This window comes from Mandrillus leucophaeus, unplaced genomic scaffold (genome assembly GCF_000951045.1).
Source record: "Mandrillus leucophaeus isolate KB7577 unplaced genomic scaffold, Mleu.le_1.0 Scaffold61, whole genome shotgun sequence".
NCBI classification, from domain to species: Eukaryota; Metazoa; Chordata; class Mammalia; order Primates; family Cercopithecidae; genus Mandrillus; species Mandrillus leucophaeus.
Window position 1 is genome coordinate 3179999 of NW_012106586.1, and position 12330 is coordinate 3192328.

General features: G+C 38.9%; 1 protein-coding gene across 1 annotated transcript in view; it reads left to right on the forward strand.

Annotated features, from left to right (window-relative positions):
* Positions 1-10118, forward strand: part of CDK8 (cyclin-dependent kinase 8) — a 70572-nt gene extending 60454 nt beyond the window's left edge. Inside the window, exons 7-12 of the mRNA XM_011999958.1 lie at positions 940-1009; positions 1795-1867; positions 5086-5183; positions 5893-5971; positions 6093-6248; positions 8836-10118. Coding sequence (XP_011855348.1) covers positions 940-1009; positions 1795-1867; positions 5086-5183; positions 5893-5971; positions 6093-6248; positions 8836-8961 — 602 coding nt within the window. The 3' untranslated portion in view covers positions 8962-10118. The remainder of the gene's footprint in view (positions 1-939; positions 1010-1794; positions 1868-5085; positions 5184-5892; positions 5972-6092; positions 6249-8835) is intronic.
* Positions 10119-12330: the final 2212 nt, after the last annotated feature.

Genomic DNA, 12330 nt, shown 5'->3' on the forward strand with positions numbered 1-12330 from the left:
TGCCTGTAATCCCAGCTACTCGGGAGGCTGAGGCGGAAGAATCGCTTGAACCCAGGAGGCGGAGGTTGGGGTGAGCCGAGTTTGAGGCCAGGAGTTTGAGACCAGCCTGAGCAACATGGTGAGACCTCGTCTTTAAAATAAAATTAAAAAAAAAAAAAAAAAAAAAAAAAATACTAAAGGTGCTATTAAGCTGCCCCTGACAGTCCTGTGCACCTAGTAGACTCTCAGGAAAACCCATTGACAGTGATGGAGAAAACAAATTGTGTAGCATGTATTGTTTGAGCAACTCTGATGCCAGCAAAAGTAGCTGAAACGTTTTGTACTTAATGTATTTAGGAACTGAGGTTGTTTTGGGTAATGTTACTGAGACTAGCCAAGGTACCAGCCGACATTAATATACTAATTATATCCTACCCTATTCTGCAAATAGTTATTACCACTTACATTGATTGCTTATGTAAAGAAATATATTTAATAAGGTGAAAGGAGGGCTGTATCATAAAAAGAAATACAATTTAAAGCCACTGAGGGGAAGATCTTAGATTTCTCATTGAAGAAATTAATTGCTGATTCAACCAAGAAATTTGGTAGAAAAGGGAAAATAAGCAGTTTTACTAATAGAAATAGGACATTTAATAAGATAAATAGAAATATCTATAACATTCTTCTCTAGTGACAGAAATTGAGGCAGCTTATAGTAAAACATACAGAAAGTTTGCAGTTTGAAATTTAAAAAGATAAACAGATATCTAAAGTTATACAAGGGATAAGGAATTATGTTTATAGTTGAAGATGTTTACTGTTGCTGAACATTTATTTGAAGACTGAGCTTTTTTTTATGGGGTTTGAATGTATAGGAAGTGTAATGAACGTGGTAATATAAAAATTCTCAAGAATAGGAACTTAGGCAACATAAAAATTTATCAATGTATTTCACAGATAAAGATTGGGAAGATATAAAAAAGATGCCTGAACATTCAACATTAATGAAAGATTTCAGAAGAAATACGTAAGTTGAAAAAAAAAAAAAGACCCCTTGTCGATTTTTGCTTTACCAGAATACTCAGTATAAAACTGAATATTCATCATAATAAAATAAGATTATGCTAATAAGTAATTTTACTTATTTACTCTAATAAATATTTTTCATGATGACAGTCTTTATTTCTTAAGATGCTTAAATGATTATATACAAAAGCAACTAATATTAGCAGCTGATTTGGATATAAAACAAATTCATTTCTTTCCATATTTACTACTTTTTGGAAGCTAGACATTCGAAGTATCACAGCTGAATGAATAAGAGTCTAAATAAATACACTTTGCTAATAGCCACTTGCTTACCAATCTAGGTTACAGTAATTTTAAACAATTTTTAATAGCGAAGAATGAATATTTCACCTGTTTACAATGCAAAATCAGGGATTGGGAGAGTTTCGTTTATATACCTATGACAAAAGTATTTTACACTTATTGGTAAGGCTGAATTAAACTTTTGACCCAGATGTTATTTAAAATAGTTGTTAAAGTGTAATTCATATTAAGAAAAAGCTGTTTAGTGTCTGTTATTCATGAAATCGTCTTACATTTAATCATTGGTATCCTTTCAAAAGTGACCATTGTGGATATTGAATGAAATATAAAACTGATTTAATTCTACTCCTTTTATGCTCGTACTCTTCAGTATATATTGTATATCAGTTATGATCAAAATAATTCTTATCAGAAGAACTTTAGCCAATGTAAAGTTAACCTCAAGTCTAATATAGCTATTTCATAGTATTTCTCTTTCAGGTATACCAACTGCAGCCTTATCAAGTATATGGAAAAACATAAAGTTAAACCAGATAGTAAAGCATTCCACTTGGTAAGCTTTAGATAAACAGTATTAATGAAATGCATTTTTTCCTTAATTGACTCGCCCAACTGAGGCTTTTTTGGATCAGTTTATATGGTTACTTAGCTAGCACGCAGAGTGCTTTCATGGTAAATGCAGAGAGCTTGTTAGTGCATACCAATAAAGACAATAAAATATTTGCTTTTCCAGACTCATCTCATGGTTTGACAGACTAACGTTTGGTGACGTTAGATTTTCTAAAGATAGTGATGGGAACAAATCTATCAAAACATTTATAAAATTACGTGTATTGTTTTTCATCTGTTACTTTAAAATTTTAAAAGTTTCAGAGAAGTATCAAGAAGAAAATACTTCTCACCATTGATAGATTGTTTTGTATTTCAGCTCTTTGAAAGACTGTTTACAAAGTTCTTAACTTCCAAAATACCTCTTATAACCTTAAATGTTAACAGGCCTTCAGCAATTATATGTGCCATTTGATTTTTCTGGAAGAATGTGATAGATGCCATATTTATCAGTGTGTAATGGAAAAATGATTTAACCTAGAATCTAATTATATCCGTGCACTAACAAGGTAATTTGTGATGAAATTATATTCAGCCATTACCAACTTTGTGTACAATAAAGTTTCCATTTTTACAGCATAATAATTAAAAATGTTTTTCAGTCTTATGTTTTCAGAAAAGGTTTATAACACATAAAAGGGGAGTTTGGGGAAGCAGGTTGTATTTTGCTTGACTTGAAATTCTTTTAATCCTTATTCCTAAGTTCTTAAATGAGAATTCTTTCACCTTGAAGAGGTTAAACTTTCCTTTATTGCAACCAGGCCACTTGGCAAATATTTCTTCTGTTCTACTTTTGTTTCTCCTTTTTCTTCTCTTTCTACTGCTTCTCCTTCTGTATTTTCTACTTACTATTATATCAGTTCACATTTTATATCATATATTTCATATCTTAACAGCAATTTAAAAAGTCATCCTTAACCTGTCATATTAGCACACAATATATTATCCAAATAATGGTTTATTATAATGTACTTACAGTAGGACCCAAATTAGAGGTTTAAGTTAGATCCTTCAAAATTATGGACTTACTGATTCTAATAAAATAATGATAGTGGCAGAAGATTAGAAGTCATGACTTAGGGGAATTCTTCTTCTCCTTGATTCCCTGCTACTCATTATAGTCTAAGATGACTCTGCCTACCATCACCACTAAAACTCTAGAGATATACCTTCCTTGTAGCTTATGTGCTTGTTTTTACGAGGGTTACCCATCTTAATTGGAGGTAATCTTGAGTAGTCCCCTAGGAAAGCCCTGTTATAATTCCATTAAAACTGTCGGGTATTTTAAATAGCAAATTCAGGCCTTTCCTTTCAACCCTAAAAATAAAATTGTGCTTTCTCTGAAATATCAGATCATCAAAATTAAATTTTAATCTCACCATTCTAGCATTTTATTTGCATCTTAAAATATGTTGTATCAGCTGGGTGCGGTGGCTCACGCCTGTAATCCCAGCACTTTGGGAGGCCAGGGTGGGTGGATCACAAGGTCAGGAGATCGAGACCATCCTGGCCAACATGGTGAAACTCCTAAAAATGCAAAAAGTAGCTGGGTGTGGTGGTGTGTGCCTGTAGTCCCAGCTACTCGGGAGGCTGAGACAGGAGAATCGCTTGAATCCAGGAGGTGGAGGTTGCAGTGAGCCTAGATTGTGCTACTGCACTCTAGCCTGGCGACAAAGCAAGACTCTCAAAAAAAAAAGTGTCTTTTTATCCTCTAAAATTTGTCATCTTTAAGTCTTTTTTGTTGTTGTTGTTGAAACACAGTTTCATTCTGTCACCAGGCTGGAGTGCAGTGGCATGATCTTGGCTCACTGCAACCTCTGCCTCCCAGGTTCAAGCAATTCTCCTGCCTCAGCCTCCCAAGTAGCTGGGATTACAGGCACCTGTCACCACACCCAGCTAATTTTTATATTATTAGTAGAGATGGGGTTTCACCATGTTGACCAGGCTGGTCTTGAACTCTGGACCTCAGGTGATCCGCCCACCTTGACCTCCCAAAGTTCTGGGATTACATGTGTGAGCCACCACGCCTGGCCTCTCTTTTAAGTCTTAATGTGTCTGTTGGTTCCTTGGTTTTCAAAGTGCAGTCTCAGTCCAGCAGCGTAGCATCATGTAGGGCCGTGTTGGAAATGCAGGCTTTTGGCTCCTGCTCACATCTACCAATCAGAAGCTCTGTGAGGAGGGCCCAGCAGTCTATTTTAAGAAGTTCTCCAGGTGATTCTGATGCATCGTAAAGTCTGAAAGCCACTGCATTAGATCAGAGTATAAACGAAGAGACCACATATTAGAATCCAGTTGAATGAACTATGTTTTAACTAAAAAATACTGAATCTTCACGTTAGCGTGGCATTTATAGCAGCAATAACAACAGCAAGCACTTACATAGTACTTTCTTTATGCTAGGCACCATTATAATTGCTCTCCATATATGAACTCATTTAATCCTGAAAACAGCCTGTGGTAATAGGCACTATTTTTAATCTTCATTTGACAAATGAAGTAACAAAAATATTAAGTAACTTATCCAATGTCATGCAGCTGATAAATGTTGAGTCGAGATTTGAAGGGAGCAGTCGACTGTCAGAGTCTCACCATACAACTCTGTACTTTATAAGTTGTGTATCACCGTTTTTATTTAGACTAGAACAGCACTGCACAGTACAACTTTCTGTGATGATCCGCACGGCGCAGCAGCATAGCCACGAGCCACATTCGGCTCTTGAAATGTGCCTGGTGTAATGGGGAGATTGACTTTTTTATTTAATTCAGTTTTAATTAACAGATCTAAATATGAATCGCTACATGTGTTAGTGTATTATGTGTGTAACAGCAGCTTTTTTATCTTAATAGGAAAAGCAGAGAAAATACATGAAGTTTGGTCCTGTTCTAAATTGGATAAAGCAATTTAGATAATGGGAGGGGGTATCATTTGTTTAGTCAGAGAACATAAGCAAGAGTAAAACAAGTGAGATTATGATTACTGGAATGACTGAAGTGTGAATTACTACATTAAATTTAACAACTAGTTTTGTTGTTAATTTGGGGGAATAAATATTTTCCAAATTGTGATGTTATTCACCAAAAAATACATATCCCCTTCATATATGTGCTGAAAGATAAATGTGAGAAGCAATATAGTCATCTTTTTATGATTTGTGATTTCAGCTTCAGAAGTTGCTTACCATGGACCCAATAAAGCGAATTACCTCAGAACAGGCTATGCAGGATCCCTATTTCTTAGAAGACCCACTTCCTACATCAGAGTAAGTGGCCTAGTTAACTCACCAACTTGGAGTTTTTGGAGTATGCTTTCTTCTGGTTGTCAGCTCTAAGTTGCTCCTCCTCTTATATGGGAACCCAAGGAAATCCTTTATGACAAGCAGAAATGAGCTTTGTTGATTAGTGTCACTTGGGGCTTTCCGGGGAAGAGGCGTTCCCGTTCACCTCTGGCTTTATGAGATGCTGATTGCGTTAGTGTCAGCAGTGATCCAGCTCTTCAGTGACAGGCTGGTTCTGCGTGCTGTAGCTCCTTACTGTCTGCAGTTACAGTTTCATGTTCCAAAATTGCAAACATCATTCCCAAATGTGTTCCCTCTACCATCTTTTATTAATAAATGTGGTAGGAAGGGCAAAACAAAAATTGTCTTTGAATGGTGACACATGTTTCAGCTGGAATCTGTATTTTGGCTGGAGTGATAGAGGAGTAATGCCGGGATAAAAGAAGACAGCTGAATCATCCTCGATGATTGTTGATCATTTGTATGCAGCGCGAGTCCTCGAGTAGCCTGCTGTAATATTACTAGTTACAAAGAAAAGATTTCGTTTTGTCACAGTTGCATGAAAGGTGCTTATATTTGCAAATACGGAGACAAAGTTCATCTTAAAAAGATTAAAATGAGAATTTCCTAAATGAAGCATTTGGAATATTGATTAGTGTACCAGAAATGGTTTTTCTCTTTTTCTTATGATCAGCGTTTTTGCCGGTTGTCAAATCCCTTACCCAAAACGAGAATTTTTAACGGAAGAAGAACCTGATGACAAAGGAGACAAAGTAAGTATTAAAGTACTGTTGGCAGCTTCTTGTTTCGTGAATGCCTCCATAACGTTTTCTGTTGTGGGTGTATTTTGTTCTCCCTCTGAGCTGAACTTTTTCTGTTGAACCAATTGAGAAGAACCAGCAGCAGCAGCAGGGCAATAACCACACGAATGGAACTGGCCACCCAGGGAATCAAGACAGCAGTCACACACAGGGACCCCCATTGAAGAAAGTGAGAGTTGTTCCTCCTACCACTACCTCAGGTGGACTTATCATGACCTCAGACTATCAGGTATTCCAAGTTCATTTTTGCATGTCAGCGATTACATATGGGTTTATGATTGTGGGAAAATGTGATTTGAGAAATACTGGTCTGTATACCCAGGGAAATACATCAACATGAAATGTTATTGGCATGGAAAAGTCCTGACAGTGGTATGGTAGCAAGGGGTTAGACTTTTGAACCGGACTTGGAATGATCAAATACAGATTATGCCATTTATTAACTGTGTGACCTTGGACAAGCAGGATAATATCTCCTGGCTTTTTTTAATCTGTAAAATGAAACTAGTAAAACCTAACTTGCAGCTGTTGTCAGATTAGACATGAAGTGTCTTGACACCTGGCTTATGGTAGGAGCTTGATATATATTGTTTTGGAACAATATTCCACAGTGATTAAGAACATAGGCTTTCAGATCCCAGTCTGGTCATTTCTCCGGATCCTTGAGTAAGTGATTCAGATGTTCTCAATTTCCATTTGAGACTATGGATAATGATCAATGTGAAGCTCTAGTAAGGATTAAATGAGATAATTCTGGGAGGTTAAGTGTTGTAGCCATTTCAGGAAACTGAGGCTTGTAGAGGTTAAATAACTTTCCCATGGATCCCCAGCAAGCCAGCTGTAGATGCAGGACTCATACTTTGATCTGACCACAAAGGCTGTTATGTTGCCGACTTAGGGATCCTATCATGGCATTGTCAGTTACGTTGTGGAAAGACCTTCTTTGAATATTGTATACCACCTCCTCTTCTCTTCTGCTTATTCTAACCATATTCCCAACTACACTAGGTTTCAGTGTGGGAAGGATACTGAAAATTTGACCAATTAGAATTATTTACACACACACACACAAGAGAAAGAGATGTTATTAAACTGATAAAGTCCCGAGTGCTCGTTACTGTACTTTCAGAATTAGGTATTAACTCTTTCCTTTGGTTAGGGGAGAAGTCCAGCCCATCACACCATGGAAATCATTGCTGTTATGAGTTGTAATTCTCTTCCAGTTAGCTAAACAAGGACACCAGGGGCAGACAGCTGTGGGAGTTGTTGGTTCCAGTATCCTTTTCTCCCATCTGGAAAGGGGAAGAGTGCGTCTCTCTTGGCTCACGAATGTGTTTGCACACTAAGGTGATGGCGTCCTTAGAATGAAGCAGAGCAGTGCTCTGACCTTGGCTTCTGGAGCCGAGAAAGTGACGCCGTGCTGCTTTGTTGGATTGCTGTGGTTGTTTTTTGTGGATGATTTTTAAAATAGTATTTCTGACTATAATTGCATGTGTCCACTCTTTTTAAAAATGTTACCTTCGCTAGGATTGGCAGAATTTGGAATTATATGACTTATTACTTCTCTCTTTGAAAGCATATTTAATAAGTTTTGGTAGCTGGAGTGCAGCGGTGCGATCGTGTTTCACTGCAAGCTCCGCCTCCCAGGTTCACGCCATTCTCCTGACTCAGGCTTCCCAGCAGCTGGGACTACAGGCGCCCGCCACCACACCTGGCTCATTTTTTGTATTTTTAGTAGAGACGGGGTTTCACTGTGTTAGCCAGGATGGTCTCAATCTCATGACCTTGTGATCCACCCGCCTCGGCCTCCCAAAGTGCTGGGATTACAGGCGTGAACCACGGCGCCCGGCCCAGTTTTGGTTAATCTTATAGTGTTTGTCTTGGGAGCAAATAGTATGAGAGAGAGGTGTGAGAATGGGAATAATAATCTAACAGATCAAAATTAGAGAACCCCAAACCATCACATTCTGTTTGTGCCATTTTAGAATTGAGAATACCATCCTTCTTAAATGTCTGTGGTTATATTTTTACTTTTGTATATAAACTTGTAGCAGAAAATAAGATTCAGTAGTTTAAATGGGCCAGGCACCGTGACTCCTGCCCGTAATCCCAGTGATTTAGAAGGCTGAGGGGGAGGATCACTTGAGGCCAGGAGTTTGAAATTAATGTGGGCAACATAGCCTGACCCTGTTCCTACAAAAAAATTTGAAAAAATGAGCTGAGCATGGAGGTGCATACCTATAATCCTAGCAATGATTATACCATTACACTCCAGCCTGGGTGATAGAGTGGCACCTGTCTCAAAAGAGAAAAAAAAGTAGTTTAAAGAGCATAAAAATGTATTAATGCCAAAGAAATGGATTCTGTGATACCTTCTCCTATCATATTCATTTTTATTCTTTAGTCATGTGTGTTGGGGGGAGTTTTCTACTGAAGAAAGCGTATAAATAAGCTTTAAATTATTTATGTATACATCAAGTTCCCATGTAAACATCTCAAGCAAATTTACCAAGTAGATACAAAACAGCATAAAAAGGGGTTACTCCTATAGAAAAAAATGTATTTGCACAGCATAGTAATAAACCTAGGCCTAATATTATTTACTAGCAATATTTCTGACCTTCCTCAAGAGAAGAGGATGTTAAAATATTTGGGGCTTTTGTCTTTCATTATGAAGTTAGTACGCCGCACAAAACCTGTACATCCTTTCTTCCTTGAAACATATTGACTCTTCAGTCACATATAAGTTTTGCTGCTTGGGATTGACTTTCCCCTAGAAGCACCTGAATCACATTTCTCCCTCATCTCCTCTCCAGCGTTCCAATCCACATGCTGCCTATCCCAACCCTGGACCAAGCACATCACAGCCGCAGAGCAGCATGGGATACTCAGCTACCTCCCAGCAGCCTCCACAGTACTCACATCAGACACATCGGTACTGAGCTGCATCGGAATCTTGTCCATGCACTGTTGCGAATGCTGCAGGGCTGACTGTGCAGCTCTCCGCGGGAACCTGGTATGGGCCATGAGAATGTACTGTACAACCACATCTTCAAAATGTCCAGTAGCCAAGTTCCACCACTTTTCACACAGATTGGGGTAGTGGCTTCCAAGTTGTACCTATTTTGGAGTTAGACTTGAAAAGAAAGTGCTAGCACAGTTTGTGTTGTGGATTTGCTACTTCCATAGTTTACTTGACATGGTTCAGACTGACCAATGCATTTTTTTCAGTGACAGTCTGTAGCAGTTGAAGCTGTGAATGTGCTAGGGGCAAGCATTTGTCTTTGTATGTGGTGAATTTTTTCAGTGTAACAACATTATCTGACCAATAGTACACACACAGACACAAAGTTTAACTGGTACTTGAAACATACAGTATATGTTAACGAAATAACCAAGACTCAAAATGAGATTATTTTGGTACACCTTTCTTTTTAGTGTCTTATCAGTGGGCTGATTCATTTTCTACATTAATCAGTGTTTTCTGACCAAGAACATGGCTTGGATTTTTTTGAAAGTACAAAAAGCCACATAGTTTTTCCAGAAAGGTTTCAAAACTCCCAAAGATTAACTTCCAACTTCTAAGTTTGTTTTCATTTTCAATCTATGACTTGACTGGTATTAAAGCTGCTATTTGATAGTAATTAAATATGTTGTCATTGATATAAACCTGTTTGGTTCAGCAAACAAACTAAAATGATTGTCATAGACAGTGTTTTATTTTTCCTGTTGGTGTTGCTGATTTGTGAGCATGCTTTAAGATGAAAAAAGCATGAATGATAACTTCCTTAAAAAGGTGCGGCATCCAATTCAAATATTTTCGTCCTGATTTTAAAGCTGGTTGGTGTAGTGCTATTAAAATTTTGTTCAGTTCATTTTCCTTTTGAAAACTTGTTCGCACGTTGTTTAGGGTGCCCTTACTTCAGCAAAGGAGAAGGAGTAGGAGAGCCTTAGAATTTTTGAGGAAAAAAAAAACCTATAACATACAATGTACTGTATCAAACTATTTTACATGAATGACACAAGTATTCTGAATAAAAAATTGAACATTGTTAAAAACAAGGTGTTATGTAATAAATTTATTTTTCATAAATCAAAACGTGGAGTCAGCTGTATTTTTTATATGTACAAAGGGTTTTTGTTTTAATTTTAAAATGTGTGTTAACAAGTAGCCTCTGAAGAAATCTCTTCACTTTTCATTAACGTTATCTGGGTGTCTGTCTCCATAATGGAGTACTGACTTGAGTCTTAGATACGGATCCTTTTTCCTGTTACACTCGGTACCATAATGTAAGATATGAAACACAGACACCTTTCTAATTGGAAGATATTGTTGGTGAGTCTTCAGTTGCTGGAATAATTCCTATTCTGTGTTGTACTGAGAAGGATTTGACTGTTGTATCCCTAATAATCCGTTTTCCTCCTTTAGAAAATACAGAAGATTAGGGAAAAAACTAACATTTTTTTTCTTAAAAACCCAACTCAATGATATAAAAACATTCTAAAACAAAATAACTGAGGAATCTCTGTCCTTATAGGCCTGACAGTACAGTAGTGGTAATTTCTAGGAGCTGAATTCATGTTTCCATTTTAAGTCCTCCTGCCCCAACGCATTCTCAGGATGTGTGGATCTGGTTATGAGTTCACCTCGTGAGCCCTCGGGAGCTCCCTGCCTTCCATAGTTTGGTTTGGGTTTTCTTTTCTTTATTTTCTTTCTTTCTTCCTTTCCTTCCTTTCTTTCCTTTCCTTCCTTTCTCCCTCCCTCTCCCTTCCTCCCTCCCTCTCCCTTCCTCCCTCCCTCCCTTCCTTCCTCTCTCCCTTCCTTCCTTTTCTTCCTTCCTTTCTTCCTTCCTTTCTTTCTTCCTTTCTTTCTTCCTTTCTCCCTTCCTTTCTTCCTTTTTCTTTCTTCCTTTCTTCCTTCCTTCCTTCTTTCCTTCCTTCCTTCCTTTCTTTCGACAGTCTCACTCTGTTACCCAGGCTGGAGTGCAGTGGCGCGATATCCACTCACTGCATTCTCGGTCTCCCGGGTTCAAGAGATTCTCCTGCCTCAGCCTCCCAAGTATCTGGGATTACAGGTGCCCACCAACATGCCCGGCTAATTTTTGTATTTTTATTAGAGACGGTTTCACCATGTTGGCCAGACTTATCTCTAACGCCTGACGTCAAGTGATCTGCCTGTCTCGGCCTCCCAAAGTGCTGGGATTACAGGCATGAGCTACTGCACCCAGGTAAAATTTCTATAAATTTTACCTCTCACTGTGTCTTCTTATTTCCTGTCCATTCTCGTTGTTTTCTAATTTTTCTTTCTGCTGTTAAAGCTGAGGTTTTTCAAGCTTAGTGGAGAGGAGAATCCTCGGGAGTGTTTTTCTGCCCTTCAGTATCTAGTCCCAGAGGTTAGAGTTAGGATGGAATGTGAAAACTTCATTTTTAACAAGCTCTTGAGTTGGTTCTGATGCAGTGGTCTGAGGAATATATGTTTTAAAAAAACAGCCCTAGGGTCACTCACCTTCAGGCTGGTCTAAACACTGAGCAAACATTAGCAGCAAAGTGGCTTAGAGGGAGGGCTACTCCACTGACATGAGTTTCCTATGTGAATTTCCAAAAGCGAAACCCATTCTAGAGTGGACCGTTCCACTCTTAATGGTCCAAGAGCCTGAAGGCTCAAGTCTCAGATGTTTGTTTCTCTCTGTCCCCATTCCCTGAGTGATCCTGCCCCATCTCCTCTCCTGTCATTGAACATGGAGGTGACCATTGAGTGCACGTCCAGCTGCCTTTCTCCCTGAGCACCAGGTTCCTGCATTTACTTGCATCTATGACGAGTACCATCCACATCCACGTGCCTGCCAGCATTCTCGATTCCCTCCCCGGCTTTATTTTTCTACATAACACTTAGACCTGACTGATGACATCTGCTTGCCAATTTTCTGTGTCTTCCCAGTGGAATGGAAGCTCCCCTCGGGTCCTGTTCCATCTCAGACCTGGCTTCTCCATCTACACCTGTGCCCTGGGTGCCGCCATCCAGGCTTGTGACTTTAATAGGAAGATAATTCCCAGACTTCTAATCCAGGCCTCCCTGTGCTGTCTGACTCATTCCGACATACTCTCTAGACTGAATTTGTCCATGTCCAGAAAGGTGACTCCAGCCTCCAGCCACTGCCTCCTACAGACTCAACTAGCTAGAGGCGGCGGAAGGAGCACTTGAGCCCAGGGGGTGGGCACCCCCCACTTCTGGCTGTCCAGACCAGGTGGCAGCCTTGCCACCATCTCTCACACAGGACATCTGTGACATATGCACATCCTGCCAACTGTCC